Below are 20,012 nucleotides of genomic sequence, written 5' to 3' on the forward strand. Positions count from 1 at the left end.
ATATATATATCTGCAGCTACTGAGTTGTAGATTGCCTTAGCCTGCTGCCTTATATCCCTTTGTGTGATTGTTGGGTATACTATTGCCATAGTTGCTTTGTATATTGTGCTATTATTAAATCTGCTATAAAACTGTTCAAAGGTGTGTTGGTGTACTGTGGATCCAAGATTTGGGCGGTACATTGGTGCAGGGGGATAGAAATATCCGGTTATTCAGCGGCTCCTTAGGGGGTGAGCGCTACATTATAAAAATATTTAAAAAGTAAAAATAAAAAGAATTTCGGTTTTGGCCCATACTTTTTTTTTCCCCCGTTATGAAATTTGCATTTCGGTGCACCTCTAATTAGGATGCATTTTGAGTCCGGAAACAATCTGGTCTGGAGAAGATCCAGACATGGTGTGAATGGGCCCTTAATGCACCAAGCAGGAAGGAATACAAAATAGATAGATAAGACAGCAGAACGTGTGTAAGGGGTGGTTAGGGGATTGAAGGACGAGGGCCAGGGGAAATTTAAAAAAAAAAAGTCCTGGGTATCCTAAGAAGGCACGGATAGTCCTGCGACTATAAAATCCACCCAGTAAAACCAGGAACCTCTATGATGTGCAGACGCTACAATCTCTTCCATCTGCCACATTTCATTCACTTTGGCAAGCCATAAACTTTTAGGAGGAGAGGTCTGTTTTTAGGAGAGGGATGCAAGCTTTGGGAACATTGAGGGGAGAAGGGGAGAGGGAGGAGTCATTTCCCAGTTTGTGTACAAAATTAGAGCTTGGACCCTGTCCCAAAAGACGTACTGGGCCAGACAAGTCCAAAACACGTGTAACATGGCATCTCGAACATAGAAGTGAGCATTGTGGAAAGATTTTGTAAAGTTGTTGGTACCTGGTACCAGCACAAGACTATTTTGAAGCCAGTTTCCTGATTGCGGCTAGAAATAGATGCCTTATGGGTCATCACCATAATCAGTCTGTTAAAAGAGAACTAGGGGGGTGTTTTTTTCCCCATAGTTCTCCTCAGGGTCACGGAAGGACATAAACTAGCGTCCTCCTGTGACCCAAAGCTCAGTATATCGCGAGCTACAGCTCACGGTATACTGGGACTGCCGAAACAGGAACGGATCCAGACATTACTGTTGAGATTCACCCAGCTGCGTGATTGACAGCTGGCTCTGCCTATCTAGAGGCAGAGCCACCTGTGCCCACCCCCTCCCCATCCATTCCGCAAGTCAGCGCTGGAGGAGCAGGGAGAGGGGGAATCCCTGCAGGGAGCCGTGAGTCACTGCTCTCTGCAGGGACAGGATTGAGGAGTTACTGTATGCGTTCGCTCACTTCCCGATCTATTGAGCCGACGTGTGACAGTTTCATTATCACACGTCGGCTCGAACTATGAGACTGAGTGATTTTCACTCACCTCATAGTTCTTCTTTAAAGGGTCGGTCGATTGCAGTGTTCCTAAAGAATGAGTAAGACAATGACATATTCGTAACACTTTCCACAAAGGAATAGTGGGAATCAGACATTGTTTGAATTTCTGGAATTGATTTAAAATCAGTTGATTGATAAAAATCTCGTAATCGGTACTTCCCCGACAGCACCAAAGAGCATAGGGCTTTGTCACCTGGGCAATCGAGAATTGCCAGCAGTCGGAGTCATAAGAGAGGGTAATTGGTCAGATACTTTGCCTATCAGATAGCAACAGTGCCAAACTGGACCACACCAAAGGGTGATTACGGATGTGGCTCGGTAAGTCTTTACTCCTCAGCCATGGAAGGCCTCCTAACGGAATGGCAGCAATACATTTTTCCATCTGAAACCAAAGTTTTTTTTAAGCCATGTCTACACCAATCTATGATCCTGGCCATATGCACTGCTTTGTGGTATTTGGGTCAGGGAAACCAATGCCCCCTGTTTGGGTTGGGGCAATGGCATTTCTGGTCCCCACAAGAATTGTCAAAATGTCGTACAAAAAAGTTTGGGATGCCAATTGGCAGTGTTTGAAGCAAATATAACAGTCTCAGTAGAAGATTCATCTTCAGGTTACTGTTTCGTCAAACCAAGTAAACGACTCAGATGACCATTTTTGCAGATCTTGTCTGAGCGCATAAGCAGCAACAGAAAGTTAAAGGGTCTGTATTTTTACCACATCTGGAGTGCCAAGCTTGCCTACTGCTGGTATATGGCCTGGCTGAGCTAAATGTAGACAGCGGTCTCTGAAAAAACAGCATAGAACCAAAGTGCTATCAGGATTACATGAAAGAATTTAAAGCAGAATTAAACTCACCAGCACCAACATCTTCACCGGTCTTCTTTCAGGTGCGGGATCATCGGCTATCTTGCTTGGCCAGGCCAAAATGACAGTTCATTCTTTTAGCAGCGAGGTGTGCCGACAATGTACATTAAGCTGCGCATGTGCAGCTCAGTTTATGCTATGAGTGTTGGTGCGTTGCATTGCCGTTCATTTCAATGGTGCCCGAACACACATCCCCGTGAGTTGCAGCACATGGTACTGCAATGGTACCTATGGTGTTAACTAGCCTTTCTATAGACTTCTGTTTTCCAGAGAGGGTGGGATCTATTCAGAAAAGGACAGAGGTTCACCATCGTCCAGGTCAGCTCTACCTCCCTCCCTCTACATTGCTGTTGCCTCCTTTGGATCCATTGGATTTTGCCTCCTTGTAAAGAGTGCCAGGACTGATAAAAAGGTTAAGAAACACTGGTGTAAACTACACCACTAGCAATAGCTCACACTATGAGCAGCCATGTGCTCTAAACACTTGGCATTTGAGTGCTATTAGGCATTCATTTTAGGAGGGTGGTTGTAGCTCTAATATTCATCGGAATCACCACCTTTAGGGCTTGTGTTGACAGGGTTTTTGTTTACATCAGAACTGCTTCTCTTCCTTCACAGCTTGGTTACCTTTTCCCGAGCCTGGGACTAGACAAAAGCTATAGAATGATGAAGTACCCTTACAAGGGTAGGCAGGGATGGAGATATACTGCAACCCCAGATTGGTGCATATGAACACCAGATAAGCAAAGATCCCTCCATTTAAAAACGTGAAGTGGTTCTGGGGCTTGACAGAGGAACTCTGCAGTGACCCTCCCCTGTCCTGTGAAGCATCCACAGCTGTGGAGTGAGGGGTAAGCACCTTAGCCACACTGCAGAGAACATGCACCTGATTTTGAAAGAACCTAGGAAGGGACCTGGAGGAGCTTCCTTAAGATACTGCAGAATGGAAGGAGGACCCAGCTTAAGAAAATCATGTCAAACGGGGGCTTATCACATTAGTGGAAAAATCTTTGAGGGAATTCAGCCATTCTTAGAGTTTGACAGAAGTTACCATCAACACGCGTGGAGGCCCAGACCAGTCAACTTAAAAGGAGAACTATGATGTGTGTGATTTACACTCATCCTCATAGTTAGAGCGGGCCTGTGACATTGAAATTCGCTAAATTGATCGGGAAGTGAGCGAACACATACCGTCGCTCACTCACTTCCCGATCATCTCCGTGCAGAGAGCCGTGACTGTCACTCACCATTCCCCGCAGGGACACACACAACCTCCTCTCTTCCTTCGCTAACTGGAGGAACAGACAATCAGCTGGCTCTGCCTCTAGATAGGCAGAGCTGTCTGTCAATCAGCCAGATGGGTGGCTCTCAACAGTATTGGTCGGGAACCATCCCAGCTGTGGGGCTCCCTATATACGGAGCTTTGGGTCACGGGAGGATGTTAGTATACGTCCTCCTGTGACCCTGAAGACAACTATGGGATACAAAGGTTACCCCATAGGTCTCTTTTAAACTAGGATTTAAAGGAGGTTCTCTAGCTACCCGTCAGTGGAATCACAAACGGTGAACACACCACTCAACTGGCTTAGTGGTCATCCTATTAAGGTGGATCACTAATGTAATTACAGTGGGGCTATACCACCGATTTACCCATTCAAAAAGGGAAAAGTTCAGACATTTAGGTGAGGCTCGGGACCTTTCAGTCTGCATAGAGGAATGAGTCAAATAGGGGGTGTAGTAGAAAAGCCTCTGCAGACATAGGAAATATAAAAGACCCAAGGTCTGGAAATGCAGGGTAAATCATATTGCATAAGGTTTGAAACACTCCCTGCAAATCTGAAGCAATGGTAGAATACTGCAGTGCCTCACAGCCTCTTCAGAGACTGTTGGGATTCTGCATCTGAGTTAGAGATGGTGGCAAGGGCCACAGGCCCAGTTTGCATTAAGGACTCAGGAGGATCAGAGAAAGACTTTGCAGGGGATGACTCACGAGGACACGAAGAGTCTCAGCAAAATGCTTTAGTAGCTGTGCAAAAACGGTTTAGCTGAGAATGGGCATGGAAGTTCCACTGGACATGGGGGAGGCGTCACCCACTGGAGCAGAGCCAATGAATTTGACTCGATAATAGAAGCCCCAGCTTCCACATTACAGGCATTGTGTCCTTCTAGAGATACTGAGTAAACACACCTGGAACCACTAGGGGAGTATGGACTGTGGTCACCCAGAGCAACAGAACTGTCCTCTCTATGCACTGGAAAAGATATGTTGCTTCTGCTTTAATAGTAATGCAACAGTCTAATATGAGGCAAGGCCTCGGGTACTCACAAACCGAGGCAGCTGGTGTTGGAGTGTTTCTAGAGGCCATAGGTGACCAGGTCACTGTAGGGGGGCAGTAGGATAAAGCTGGCCATACAACTATAGTTTTTTTTTATCAGCCTATGGTCAGATGGAAAAAGTGCAACAGATTCCTCCATCTACGCTAAACTGTATGGATGGAGGAATGCACCACTGGGCCAAGCTTCAGTATATTGCTCGTAAGCCCCTTTGGCTGTCAAAATATCTGAACAATCTGTTTGGATGCAGGCATTGTTCAGGTAGTTTGAAAGCCAGCAGGGCCAACTAGCCAGATACTGAAGCTTGGGTCAGTGGAAGATTCCACCATATAAACAGTTAGAGAACTATGGGGCGAGGGATTTCCATTAGAGCCAACTAGTGACAAAGAAGCTGTCACAGGTCGGCTGTCATTTGGGAAGTGAGCAGAATCATGCACTGATCCGCTCACTTCCTGCAGTGGATTTCCCCCCTCCCCTCCTCCAGCATCGAGTGGAATGGACGGGGAATGGACGGGGAATGGACGGGCACAGCTGGCTCTGCCTTACGCAGCTGGGTGGATCTCTACAGTATTGTCAGGATCAGTCCCAACTGTGGCACACTATCGGGGGCAATAGCCCACGATCTACTGAGCTTTGGGTCACGGGAGGAGGTTAGTATGCGTCCTCCCGTGACCCTAAAGAGAACTATGGGGAAAAACGCTTACCCCATAGTTCTCTTTTAAGCGTAGACAGAGGAAGCTGTTGCACTTTTTCCATCTGACCATAGGCTAATAGAAGCAGAAAAAAAAAATTTCTTAGGTGTATGGCCAGCTTTACACATAGTGCTTCAGGTGCAGGAGCCAAATGGTGGTTCCTCCAGGCTGCATAGATGGAAAGAGCATGGAGCTACACCAAGTGAATGACATCCGTGCTTAGTCCCTCAGTTTTAAACCTTATCGTTGCAAAGCTGGCAACGGCAGGAAATCTGAAAAGATGCCCAACAGTGATAGCAGTTATGGAAAGATGCTATATAGAACCAGAACAGCGGTGTCAACAAAAAATAGACTTTTTCAGCAGAGCTGAGGTAAAGGCATCCCATCTCATTGGAAACTAGGAAAAAACTGGAGGAATGCTGGATAAAGGAGAGGGTCATACAGCCCTGGCTTACAATTTTTCTGTTTGCCACTGGTCCTAAACTCCTGTAAACAACAGTATAACCCTACTGTTTCTGAATTCCCTCGTCCCTCATTAGTCGAGAAGGAAAAAAACAAACAAAAGTAACTAATACAAGTCTATATTTAAAATACACCATTGGTGGGGGTGGGGATGAGAAACATTGCAGAACAAGGTTACCTAAACTGATAGTATAATGCTAGCCAGCTACCGTCTCACAAAAGCTAAATCGAAGGAGCTGGTTGGAAAATGTTCATACGAACAGAGCCGGCAGCCAATGAGCACAAAAGAAACAATGGGGATTACTCGATTAACATGCTCATAGCGTTGGAGGAGTCTGCTCTATTTGTTTTTCGTTCAGCCCATGGGTTGAATGGAAATAAAAAAAAAGATACTGAACATTATTCAATGGTTATAAAGAAATCATGCATTTGTACTTCTACCGGCAACTAATTAAAAGAGTGACAAAATAAGTTGTGTCTCAAAAATTTATTATTCACAAAGGAGAGTTGATGTGCATCATTGAGGGGGCTGCTGTCCACGGCCACGTCCAAATCCTCCTCTCTGAAGGAAGAAAGAATTTAAAACAAAATTAGTTCCAAGCAGAGGGCTGTGCATTACACAATGACATGTGTGATTTGCTGATGCATGGTTTACTTACAAACTGGAATTCTGTAGCTGATCCAGCACCAGCCTCAGCCTTTTTGTCAGCACCAGCTGCAAAAGTGAAAGGAAGTGAAAATTAGAAAAGCAGCCCTGTTCTCAGTCATTTAACTGATACACTGTTGTTGTATGTCACATATGCAGTACATAAGTGCAAAACAGATAGTTGATCCGTCAGAAATCCTGCAGTGTGCCAACAACGCACACTGCAGTTCCTCTGCTGCACTCTGGTCTCAAGCATTGTTGTCCGTGCTACCCAGTTCTTGTATGTGGGCTACAAAACATCTCCATGTTATGGGGATGCAAGGCGTGAGTAACTCAGACAGTGTCAACTCGATTTAGGATTTCCATGCAGCAGAGGCAGAACTGTCAAACACATACTGGAATTTATAACAATGGGTTTTCGGTAGAGTCAACAGGTATTTTTCTAAACTTGTAGCATTTTTAAATCATGGGGGAAATTTGCATCCATTCCATTTGCTCTATACAGTTTCTTTCATTATTTTACATAGCAAACGGATATACTGTAGTAGAGGGCTACCCACAGGCCAAGAAAGAAATGGTGCACACTAGCTTTGTATCATCAGAAATGCAGGGGAACACACACACACACACACACTTACGTGGAGCAGTGCTGCGTCTGTAGGTATCTCTGTCTGTCTCACCGCGGGACAAACGGGCAGGACGTTCACCCTCCAAACCTAAAAAGAAATCAGTGGTGGAACATAAGAAATGTGCAGCAATCATTGACACAATTAAAATAAAAAACAGTTGAAACAATTATTCTAGAACTACAGGAGGATGTTATGATTCTTAAGCTGGCCATGCAATAATATTGTCTTTGTTCAACCTGCGGACTAAACAAAGTAAATATTATAGATTCCTCCACCAATGCTTACAAGTGTTGATCGAAGAATCTCCCACTGTCCTTACTGCATTCTGACGCATAGCATACTCAAACAGAGCCAGCAGCTGATTGGCTTCCCACTTTGTACATTCCAAGATTTTGCGACCGGCTCCTTATTTCAGCTGATCAAGTGATGCCGGACAACATCAAGAATTGGATGAAATGTGCAGTGCATGACCAGCTTAAAAAATAATTTCTAACAAGTTTAAAACACTATCAAAAACTTCTGGAGGGTGGCTACTTTTGTTCCCCATGGTCCCTGTGTGTGTTGTAAAGTAGCTACCACTCCAAGCTCACTTCTGGGATGGACTACAGTCTCTATACAGATTAGTAAACTAAAAGCAAGATTGTAGTCCATCACAGGAGTGAACTAAAGCTGGCCATACACCTTACAACCATCGCACAACTAAATTGTAAGGTAATTCAAATTTCGTACGATCTGCCCATCTTGGACAGGCAGATGGTACTTGCGATCGTTGCAAGCCCTCCCCGCTGAGGGGAGGGCTTCCGATGATTCCAATGCTGAGCGGTCAATGTGCGTTTGCGCACACCGGCCCTTTCGGCATTTGTCTTCCGAGCACGGCACTAACACGCCGAAAATCTTACGATATTCTGCAGGTTTTCAAGTGTGCTCAGAAGACAAAAGACGTGCGACCTTACAGAAGAAACGGTTGCACGCCTTCCATACACCTGCCGATTACCGTACGAGCGCGGGATCACCCGTGATCATACGATAATCAGCACGTGTATGGGCAACTTTAGAGTGGTGACTACTTTACAAAACACGCACCCATACCTACATTTGTGTTAATAGTTTAAAAAGGTACTTGAATGCATTTTTAGGATTAAACTCTCGAGTTTGTCACCAACAGTAGAGGGTGAAACCCGGATCCCTAACACAAGCTTAATATTGCGTTTTTCTTTCTGCCACAAAGAATGGTGGAACAAGAAGCAGATTGCCCCTTCCTGGGACCATCAGAAACTAAGTCAGTCTCTTGGATACCGATGTTCTGTTTACGACCAAATGATGAAACTGCCCTAGGTAGGAGGTTCTGGACTTCAATACTTAGTCCTTGTGCAAGAGCAGAAAAAGACCACCAGCTAATTTGCTTACCTTGAAGAAATCATGGCAATAAGGAACACACCCTCGTGAGAGAGGGGGGAATATCCCCAATAGTTTCAAAAGGCAGTTCCTGAAGAGACTAGAGAACCAAACCAATCCCATAGTGAGCGCATAGGGGGGAAGACGCATGGAAGGCAACACACGCTACAATCCGACTATACAATCTCTGTACAACTTTACATTCTAGCAATCTATGTAATATGAGGACCTACGTAAACTATGCATATTGTATACAATCAGGACTGCACATATGCACTACATATTTGTTGTTAGATCTAAGGCAGATTGTACAGTCAAATTATAACATGCATGGTGATTTTAAGAAGGTCTTAACCAAAAGAATAGGAAGCCAGCTGAGGAAATGACAATAGTCCATGCCTAGGATGTTAATGAAAGACAAAGCCGGAAACAAAGTTCTGCAAAAGACAGAACAACCCTACCCCTCACAGCAGTGACTTCAGGTCCCCCCTAATGGTTGATGTCTGACTGGTTCCAAATCAAATGACCCTCCAAAAAGGGAGTATGAAGCATTGCAAGTACAACTAAATCACCCGAAGCTCCAGGATGCCATTTGGGAGAGGAGACTCCTCAAACGTTCAAATCCACTGCACTAACAAGGTGCCCAGGACTCCTCGCCAGCTGCTGAGGGTGGCATCCATCTTGTGCCTCTTCCAAGAGATTAAAAGGAAGGACTTTAACAACTTGAGAAGGATTCCTGAGCCACCAAGGACTGGACTGACTTGCCTCATGTTGACAGATGTGGTGTTGTAGGGGGTCTGGAGTAAAACTAGGCAAAGGGTACTGCCCCAAAAAGGGCTACCATCAACTCCAGAACTCTCATTCAAAAGTGAAGAGTTGGGCAATTCATGGACTGAGGCATCCAAGTCTGGGAACAGGGAACTTGAAGATTCTCCCGGGGAAGATAAACTCTGGCTTGAGCTGTGTCTAGCATTGCACTAAAGATACTCCAAACTAAGAGTCCGTTCCAATGCAGATTTCTGAAGGTTCAGGTCCCAGCAGAATCTCTGCATGGTCTAGGCTACAATGTCCACCAGAACCTGTTCCAACTTTTCACTCAGCAGGATGTTGTCCAGGTAACCCATGATGGGGAGCCAAAACCTTGGTGAATACCCCAAGTGCAAAAGAAAGGCTAAATGGCAGGGCACAAAATGAAAGTCCAAGGGGCCAATAGCAAAGCAAAGGAAACCACTATGTGACGGAAATATAGGTAAATACAGGTACACATAAATGTCTGCAGAAGTTGGAAACTCCAACTGAAAACCAACTCCACACCCCCAGGTAACATTCTTGAGGATATCCAGAGCAGCTCTGAAGAGAGGCTGTCCCTGAAAGCATATGTGGGTTCCACAGCCCAACACATCAGCCAAAGAGATCACCTCATGTTTACTGCATGGGTTTTCTGTCAGAAGATTAGACAGGAGACCACCAGTAACCTGTTCGCACTATAGTTCAAACACTCTATGATTAACCCCTTCATGACTGAGGCCCTTTTTTCAATTTTTGCACCCATGTTATATTCCACATTTTAGACCTGAAAATGACGTAAAACCCCCCAACATTATATATTTTGTGAATGCCAAGACCCTATAGAATAAAATGGTGGTAGTTGAAAATTTTTATGTTGCGCAATATTAGCGCAACTCCTTATTAAACCCCAAAATTTAGTGACAAATTTAATTAAATGCCCCAAAACACAACAAATTACCCATTTTTTAAATGAAATATAAAAGATGAGGTTACAACGAGTAAAACGATACCCAACATGCCCAGTTTACAGATTGCGTGCGACCGTGAAACGGCGAAAAACTGCAGTACCCCAAAAAGTCAATAAAAGACACTTTAAAAGCCCCCACAGGTCATCAATTTAGAAATACCCCAAAATACTGGCCCTAGGATTATTGCTCTCACTCCGGCGTGCGCGGCGATACCCAACATGTGTTGCGCGTTCGTCGTTTTCATGCGTAGGCGCACCCGACGCGTGTTTACGTGGCGACGCGCGTGCTCGCAGGGGCGGGGGACTTTAAAATTGTTTTTTATTATTATTAGATTTATTTTATTTTAATTGAAAAAGCTTTTTTTTTTTTTAACTTTACTTTGACTGCTATCACATAGGGTTAAGGGATCATCTGCCATAATGATCAGGTCCCTTCTAAAGGCTTTCGCCCAAGCAGCTAAGGGTTCACAGGCTAATATCACAGCCAAAAGCTGGCCATACACCTTACAATTATCTGCAGATTTTCTGTGGTCAGATGGAAAAGGTGCAACAGATTCCTCCATCTACACTGTGTGGATGGAGTAATCTACACCTGGGCCAATCTGTTGCACTTTTTCCATCTGACCACAGAAAATCTGCAGATAATTGTAAGGTGTATGGGCACCTTAAGACAGATTGCAATGCAGAGGCAGTCAGAGGAGGAGAAAAAATAAAAGCCAATCTCCAGCAGCCATTTGTCAACAGCATCCTTGAGGGCCTATTCACACGACGTCCGTTTTGTGTGCTGACCGGCTCTGTACGCTGCTGCACTCAAAATGCATCCCAATGTATCCCTATGTGTTTTATGGGCTCCAGTTCTCAAGTGAACAGTTGCATCTTCCATAGGGATAGCCAGAGTTTTGTTAAGACAGGAAACTGCCAGAGGGGGAAGTCCACTTTTTAAAACAAAAACCTTCTCAAAATTGGCACAAGGCTGATGGTTATTTGTCAGGGATTATCCAGTCTGCATAAAGGAAGACTGGGAACCCCGAGTGCACCAGAAAAGTCTTAAAGGTTTTTGGAAGTGCTAAAAGAACTAAGACTGGGTACAGCACTGGTAGAAGTTGCAGGCTAATCCTGCATTTTTAAAGGTTAAGTGCACTGCATCAACGATGGCTAAAATGAGACTATGTTTTAAAGAAGTAATGGCGGGAGACCGACTCCTCCAATGTAGGGTCATCGGTTAGGGACTTAAGAGACACTGTGTCAGACACTCATAAGTTCAGGAGGCAGAATCCACAAGCAAGTCTGATGAGGACTGATGCCAGGGAACTACACTTATGGCCTCTAATCAAATTTGCCATTTGAACTAGAGCTGCAACAGTTAATCGATTAAAATCGACGATTGAAAACGTTACCAACGTTTTAATTTGAACCATAAAGTCCTGCATGACTAAGGCTGGGCACACTCCTTACAACCATTGCAAGACTTTTGTCCTGCGATGGTTGTAAGTTAATTAAAAAAATGTACGATCCACCTATCGTGGACAGGCAGATCGTACTTGCGATGACCACAAGCCCGCACGGCGGAGGGGCGGGCTTCCGATGACCGCAATGCCGAACGGGCAGTGTGCGCTAGCGCACACCGGCCTGTACGGCTTTTATCTTACGAACATGCTACACACCCGCCGAAAATGGTACGATGCTCGGCGGGTTTTCAAACATGTTCATAAGATAAAAGTCGTGCGACCTTACAGTAGTAGAAGTCGTACGGCTTCCACACACCTTACGATAATCGTACGAGATTATAATAAAATCGGGATTTCCCTCGATTATCGTACGATTATGGCAAGGTGTGTGTGGGCACCTTAAAACTTGCTCTTCCAAGGATAGGGCTGAGGAGGTGGCCACACCCAACAGAGCTAAGGAAGACGGAGAATGACAGAGGGCACAGCTCAAGAAACAGGCTGCTGGGTAGCAGAGGTGGTGACAAGGTCACACTGTAGGTAGACACTTCAGAAGCGGAAAGGTGTTTACTTCAACACTGAGCAGTGGGTAAGAGTGTGGAGCATGCCCAAACATTCATACATTGTACTTTAACATCTTAATGCCAGGTCGTGAAAACATTTTCATAGTACTTGACCAACGACTTTAAACATACAACGGTCTATATACCAGTGTCACAAGTCAGATATATAGATATAGATATAGATATATTATCTATAATAACAAAAATCACCACAGTCATTTTCCAGGATTGCTCCAATCTGCTTTAGTCTGAATATCCCGATCTATGAGAATAAGCTGTAAACTCCTACTTGAACAGTAAAAACATTTTGATATTTTACACTCAGACAACTTTAAAATAGTTACCAGCAGCGAAGTCAGTAAATATAAGCAGAACGTGAAAGTGGAATAAGGTGCCATGTAAATGATACCTTATTCTACTATTTTTAGGGCTGGCAACAGATCCCTGCAGCAAGAATCAGCAGATTGTTGCTGCTGGAAAAACAGGCAAATCCAATACGTCGTGGCTGTTCAGTCAGTACAAAGCCATGATAGGTTGCTGTTCTTTACATGTATCTGAACATCTTGCCGTTACCTGTGACTAGAGAATGAACAGACATCTGTCCCTCGCCACAGGTAACAGCTGTATGTACAGATACATGAAAATAGTGGCGGATGGCTCCTGTCAGCCCATCTCTGCTTTGTATAGGCTTAGCGGCTGAAGCTCTCCTAAGCATTTGGTGACTCAAGCCGCAAGACAACCTGCTCCAGCCAGGGGAATCCCAGCAAAAAGATACAGACAACAGCCTGTTGCAGCTGTACTCAATAGTGTACAGACCTACTCCCTGTGGAAAATAAGGGAGCAGAGCAGATCCGCTCAGGTATCTGAACACGCAGTGCAGTGGGTTGTGCCGTGTTTTTGATGCGTTCCGGGCCGTTTTTGGTAAAAAAAATAATAATTTGTTTTTTTTAGTTTAACATGGGCTTTCAGTGCGTTCTTGATGCGTTTGCAGATTTGCAGTTCCAGAGCAGGTAAAATAGCGCCTGTTGCAGTTTTTTGACCTGCTCTGGAATGGAACGCTGCGATGTGAACTGGAGCAAAAGATACCATTGGAATACATTGGAAGCAGAATACATTGGAAGCAGTTTTGATCTGGTCTGCAACTGCTCCGCGTGTGGTGTGAACAAGGCCTAAGAAATCCCCTATGTAATAGCCAGTTCACCAAACAGGTCCTCTTTATGGAGACATCGGGGGTCTCCAAGACCTCTGATGCCACCTAGGGACCCCCAGAGAAGCTGATGAAGCAGAGATCTGCTTCATCAGCTTCTCTCCGGTGTTCTGCACCGGAGAGTGATACTGAATGCAGGAAGTGATGTAATATGCATCACTTCCTGCATTTGGGGACAGGAAGAGAGATCGAGTAATGATCTCCCATTGATCTGCTGTTAGAGCGTCGCCGTGCCGGTCCCAGCCTCACCGGCCACAGCAGATTACGGGACCGGCAGCGGGGAGACGGCAGGACATAGGTACGGGGGGCGAACACCCGCAGCTCCTGCAAGCGATCGGGCGTCGTGGGACGCCTGATCGCTTGTATGTAAACACGAGAGGGGGGCAGGATATCTTAAGACGCCCTCCCACTCCTAGCAGACTCCCATCCGGCCGTTCACATACGGCCATGGACGGAAGATGGTTAAGATGGAAAGTTAAGAGAAGGCAGTCAGTCCAACAAATGACCAGAGCTTCATGAATTTCAGAAAAGACATAACACAAAGTAGACCACTAAAACAAAACTGAAATGACCACCTTAGCATTTCCCATTACCTTTAGGACGTGGTCTGCCTGTCTCAGGACGACTCCTCCTTAGGGTTGCAGGGACAATCTCTGGAGGAAGGTGTAGGAAATCCCGCAAGTACTGGATGCCCTCATTTGTCAGGTACCAGTAAAAGTGACGCCAAGCAAACTGTTCCTTCACGTATCCCCGAGACTTCAAAGACTACAGGAAAAGCAAAAAGGGGAGATTAGTTTCAAAATGCCTAAATATAGGCAAAAATAGCTACACAACACAAACATTTAAATCATCACCAAAATGACTGCTAACCAAGAAAAGGTTTTACCAGTATGTGAACATAAAAAGTACCAAGCTGTGTGGGGAGTAAGACATCTATTATACTACACACAAAAAGGTTTACACATGTTCTCCCAAGAAGATCTCATTCTTACTTACCTGCATAGCCTTCATGACATGGAGGTTAGGTACATTCTTGTCTGCCAACTCTGGATGCTTTGGCATATGTACATCCTTCTTGGCCACCATAACTCCCTCCTTAAAAAGGAGCTCATAGATGGCAATGCGATTTTTCTTGGGCATCAACATCTAAAAAAGGAACAAATATAGAAAATCAGAAACCTTTTAAAGGGTCCTTCAATAAAATATATTAGCAATGCATAAATATGAAAAACAACTACTACCATAAGCATAATAAACCCACCATGAGAGAAATATATGGGCTGACATCACTAACATCTCTTTTGCTGTCAAGGCATCAATGTCAATATTCTAAGTTACGACTTGGAGAAAGTAGGTTATGGGGAGTCAAAATCCCTTATCTGCATACATGCTTCTGGGAAGCAACTTGCAGTTTCAGAAGAAAACAGACATGACTGGTTTAAGCTGGCCATACACCTGTCAATTTCTTTCGTTCAACCCGTGGGCTGAACGGAAGAAATTGACGCGATTCCTCCATCAACACATACGGTTTGTCGATCGAAGAATCGCCACTGTTTACATTGTATTCTGACAGGTGTCGGCGGTCAGAATACCCGATCAGAGCGGGCAGCTCATTGGAAGATTCCAGCAGGCTCCTTCAAATCAGCTGATCGAGTAATGACGGCTGAAAAGGGAGCCGACAGCCCCATACACTGTGCGAATTTTGGTCGCTACATTAAAAATTACACGAAATTCGGCCAGTGGATTGGAACCTTTACACGGACTACATAATGCCCAGCTAGTTAACATGGCAACTACTAGTAAACTTTTTATAAGGGAGATGCATGTCCTGTAGTAACCAGAACAGCCACAAAGGTCAGGATTGACCAAGATTTTTAATTACATTACAAAGAGGTAATACCTTCCTTAAAAATCCTTTTTATATATCTTTCCCTTCTCCCCAAATGGCTAGAACCATTCTTAAATGACACAATCAGGTAAAGCTTGTGCAGCAGCTTTGGGTGCGGACCTAATTCACAAAATTGCACTGCGGCAACCTGCACTGGTGCGCTGCAATGTCACATTAACGTGCACCGTGCTACCACAAATGCTGCATGCAGTTTGAGGTCCATTTGGGGTGTTAGGCAGTCCACTCAAATGCAAGGGCTACCCAAACACAAAGTATGTTAATAATCAATACAACTGGTGAGGTGAATAGGGCCTTTATGTACATGAGCCTCACACAACTCGGCACCACTACTTCCTCTCAAATACTATCAGTTAAGACAGGGGTGGGGGGACTATTGCTTTTCATCTGACTGCACACTGGGCTCATGTGTCCAGAGCTAGGCCTAAGCACAGCAAAGCCAGGAATACACTGTATAATAATACTGCGGCTCATGAATTATTGCCTGCCCCCATTCATACTTGTGAATTGCATGATGTAGTTGTTGTGTGTCATGCATTAGGGCACGCTATTCATTTTGATGAACAAATGCTGCCAATAAGCTCATGCACTTTTCTAGAGCTTTGTGTCTGCCAAGGCCATTTAGACACCATTGACAGAACACACAAAGCTCTAGAAAAGTTTGTGAGCTTATTGACAGCATTTGTTGTACATCAAAATGAATAGCATGCCCTAATGCATGACGCACAACTACATCATGCAATTCACAAGTATGAATGGGGGCTGTTAATTCATGAGCCGCAGTATTATTATTATACAGGATTTCTATAGCACCAACAGTTTCCGCAGCACTTTACAATATAAGGAAGACATTACGGTCACAACACAAGATGGTAAGGGGAATTCATAAAACCTGGAGCAGCTGTGCATGGCAACCAATCAGCTTCTCTCTTTCATTTTCAAACCTTAACTCAACAAACTGAAGAGAGAAGCTCATAGGATGCCATGGGCAACTGCTCCATATTCTATCAGCTCTAGTTTTGATGAATTCCCCTCCATTTTCCCTCTCATCATACTTTGTAGCCTCATAGGAAGAACTCACTCAGATCTCCTCCCTGGGAACACTGATCTCAGAAGAGTCTCCCTTACTATGCTAGCTGCTCACACACATTCCCAGCTGCACGAGGTTAACGATCAACACGGAGGACGAGGAAGTTTTAGCAGCAAAGCCGGACATAGTGTAAACACAGCAGGCAGAACTCGGGAGTCGTCTGCGGATACAGCAACGAGCAGGCCGCATCAGACGCCCAAACACCACCATTCCTGTGGTCACTGAATACATCTTCTCATACTCAGAGCCCCAAAATATTTAACCCCTCCATTCCTTCCAAGGGTGTTCTACTGTTTGCGGGGACACCCAGCTCCAACGGTGAACGGATGGTTGAGGAACACAACAGATTCGAATTACGCCGGTAGTCGCTCACCTTTGCAGCTTTCTCGGCGGCCTGGGCAGGAAAGGAAAGAGCATGCGCAGAGCGAGCCTACTTCCCTCTGCCCGTAGGACCCCAGCTGAGGCGTCCAAGGCAGTGCCTGACTGAAAATAATAGCGTGTTTAGATGTCCTAAAGTGTTTATTTGCAGAAGTGTTTATTACGTACCATGCTATTTTAAGATGCACGTTATATTCACTATTCTTTGAAGTGACAGGAAAGTGATCACCATTGTTTTCTTACACGAATTTATACCAGCCAATCGTGATTTTTTTATTTTCTTGATTGGGTACTGTTGCAACGGGCTGTATAACCAATCACTAATAAATCGTATAAATTACCATGACAAAGTATTTCATTTTATTCTACAGCTTTCATTTATATAATACTTTTTCAGGCCTTCTTTTAGGGTCCATGTTCAGCCACTTTCTTTTAAAGGGTGACACCGCTCGGTTGTGCTCCTGTAATTTCAAGAGGGTGTTTCCACACACATTAGGCAGGCATGGTCCACTGTTGTTGTGGTTGTCAGGAAACCCGCCCTGAGAAATGAAATGCAGTCTTTGTTGGGGTGCATTGATATAGACAGAGAGAGGCTGAAGGAAATTGATGACTTTTTATTCACTTAGACATTTTTGTCTGGGTGCAAAAAAAAAAGGTTATACTCACCTAATTCTTGGAGATGGCTGGCTGTTAGACTGGTCCTTCCAGCCTCACTCCCCCTCCACTCCAGCAGTCTTAGGTCCTGTGAGTCATCACGTCCAATGCACTGTGTATTGGACATGAGGACACCAAGTTGGGGTTGCCACCTTTTCTGCAAGCCAAAACCGAACACTGTAGCGCCTTGCGGCAGATTTTTTGTAAAGTATACACTATGCTAGGGCTGCAACAACTAATCGACATAATCGATTATTGAAAAAGTTGTCAACTTTTTCAATAATCGATGATAATTAAATTACATTGGCGTTAATCACAATGTATCACAAATCATATGGAGTTAATCACAACTTTCCATATGAAGGACTGCATATTCAGCCAATCGACTCATGTGGAACAAACAAATGGACTTTGCATTGTGACGCACGGGTTTATATGCGTGAGCCAAATGGTGGAAGATTAAATTTTTCATCTCGGCACGCTCAGTTATGTGAACTCTCACAAGCTGACATGCCAGAGTGAAAATGACATGACACACTGCATGCGTAGGCAACGCGCCATCACTCCATGCTGCTTCCCGTGTAATGTGTCACAGCCTTTAGACTGCCAGAGATTTTAGCACAGTGTTAAAATCTCATGTTGACAATTACATTCTACATGTTATTATTAAAAATATATTATGTAACTAAGTGGAAATATTAAAGGAGAACTATGGGGTCAGTGTTTTTCCACATAGTTCTCCTTAGGGTAACAGGAGCAAATTCAAGTGAAAAAGGAAATATAAAAGATGTGCCTTCTATAAGCACCAAAACGATCCTAATAGTGACAATAATATGCAAAACAATACTAGAAATTAATAAATACATTTTTCTTTCATGAAAATGGCCTCACACCCGGGCACAGGATTCCAAACCTGGACTGTCTGGGTGAATCCCGGAACGGGTGGCAACCCTATGTGTATTGGAAGTGAGGACAGTGAGTAGGGTTGCCAACTGTCTCGGGTTTTGAATCCTGTATGTGCTGTTTCCAGGTTTCAGGCCAACTGTAACCCAGACACAGCACATACAGGACTCGCAACCCGGACTGCCCAGGTGAATCCGGGACAGGGGGCAACCCTATGTGTATTGGAAGTGAGGACACTGAGTAGGGTTGCCAACTGTCTCGGATTCCCCTGGACAGTCCAGGTTTTGAGTTCTGTATGTGCTGTTTCCAGGTTTCAGGCCAACTGTAACCCAGACACAGCACATACAGGACTCGCACCCCGGACTGCCCAGGTGAATCCGGGACAGGGGGCAACCCTAACACCAAGGGACATACCATCGCTGGAGCAGTGGCAAAACGGGCTGCAAGGAGCGGTCTAACAGCCAGCTGGATCCGAGGATCGGATGAGTATAACTTCGTTATTTTCACACCTAGACAAAAACAAGCACTTAACCCTTACAGTGCATGGATAGCCCCACCGTTAGGGTTACATATATTTCTTCTTTAAAGAGGAATGCCATCCTCCCCCCAGAAATAAAATTTGTGCCCTTTCCCTTTGCTGTTGTTTTTATGCTGGATAAATATACCTACAAGCCCAGTGGATCCAGCGTTGTCCTACTACAGGTCCCACCCTGTGCCACCTTCTACTTCATTAGGGGGCCAGCTGTCTCTTCTGGGTTCTTCCAGATGGCCCCCTGATAACTTGGCTCCCGATCCACCATCCCGCAGGGAGGAGGCTAACACATCATTCTCACCTAGGTTAAAAATGGAGGCAAGGGGGTAGGTTGGCTATGATTAAAACCACAAAAAAAGAAAAGGTAAATGGGAACTTTTTTTTTAAATGCTCTGCTTTTTTATTTTCTAAAGGGAGAAGAATTGGGATGGTGGAAAATGAAAAAATGTGGCGACAATCTGCTTTACCAGCTAAAATGAACGTTGCCTAGTGTGGCATATCTTAGCAACAATCTCATGTCTAGGGAACAGTGGTTCTCAACCTTTTTTCAGTCACGGCACCTTTTAAAAGTATGCTAAATCTTGAGGCTCCCTAGCATGTAAAAAACCTGTAGTTCCCCCACTCCCCAAGATCGATATTAAGCCCTTATTATAGCAAGGGGTCTGGTATGGATAGTAAGGGAGACTCAAGGCAAAAAAAAAAAGTTTCCTCCCTTCAGTTCTTAAAATCCCCCCCACCCCTCCTAACACCAGAAGCACCCCCTTCACACAAAATATAAAAGCACCCCTGACAGAGCTAGAAGGCACCCCAGGATGCCACAAAACCCTGGTTGAGAAAAGCTGTTATTGAACTTGCACACTGTTGCAATTGATCACATAGGCTAGAATGTGATCCCTGATTGCTGTTTTTCCCCAGAAGATGGACAACGCTGCTGCTGAAGTCCAACCGCCTCACCTCCTAATAGTAGCCAACATGATGCTCACACAAAAGAGACTTATCTTGTTTGTATGCAGGGCAGTGAGACTTTGCATGTAACTTAGGGTCCCCACACACCTTACGATAATCGTACGATAATCGCGGGAAATCACGCAATCGTACGATTATCGTAAGGTGTGTGGAAGCCGTGCGACC

General features: G+C 44.7%; 1 protein-coding gene across 1 annotated transcript; it reads right to left on the minus strand.

The window, feature by feature from the left end:
* Positions 1 to 6,251: 6,251 nt before the first annotated feature.
* RPS10 (ribosomal protein S10) lies at positions 6,252 to 16,869 on the minus strand. The gene is made up of 6 exons (XM_018560616.1): positions 16,788 to 16,869; positions 14,415 to 14,564; positions 14,012 to 14,183; positions 7,062 to 7,139; positions 6,437 to 6,492; positions 6,252 to 6,339 (listed from the first exon to the last, which is right to left on the minus strand). Exons 2-6 carry the CDS (start codon positions 14,562 to 14,564, stop codon positions 6,295 to 6,297), a joined length of 501 nt encoding a protein of 166 aa, XP_018416118.1. The 5' UTR covers positions 16,788 to 16,869; the 3' UTR covers positions 6,252 to 6,294.
* Between the last annotated feature and the right edge of the window lie 3,143 nt (positions 16,870 to 20,012).

The sequence above is a fragment of the Nanorana parkeri genome, unplaced genomic scaffold (genome assembly GCF_000935625.1).
Source record: "Nanorana parkeri isolate BGI_ZX_2015 unplaced genomic scaffold, ASM93562v1 scaffold468, whole genome shotgun sequence".
NCBI classification, from domain to species: domain Eukaryota; kingdom Metazoa; phylum Chordata; class Amphibia; order Anura; family Dicroglossidae; genus Nanorana; species Nanorana parkeri.

Bases quoted from the DNA above. Each gene is read 5' to 3' on its own strand.
- RPS10 (XM_018560616.1), bottom strand. From the start codon at position 14,564: ATGTTGATGCCCAAGAAAAATCGCATTGCCATCTATGAGCTCCTTTTT. The intron at 7,140-14,011 runs GTAATGGGAAAT...ATTTCTTTTTAG, and splicing joins AGGCAGACCACGTCCTAAAG to GTTTGGAGGGTGAACGTCCT. The intron at 6,493-7,061 runs GTAAGTGTGTGT...TCACTTTTGCAG, and splicing joins CAGACGCAGCACTGCTCCAC to CTGGTGCTGACAAAAAGGCT.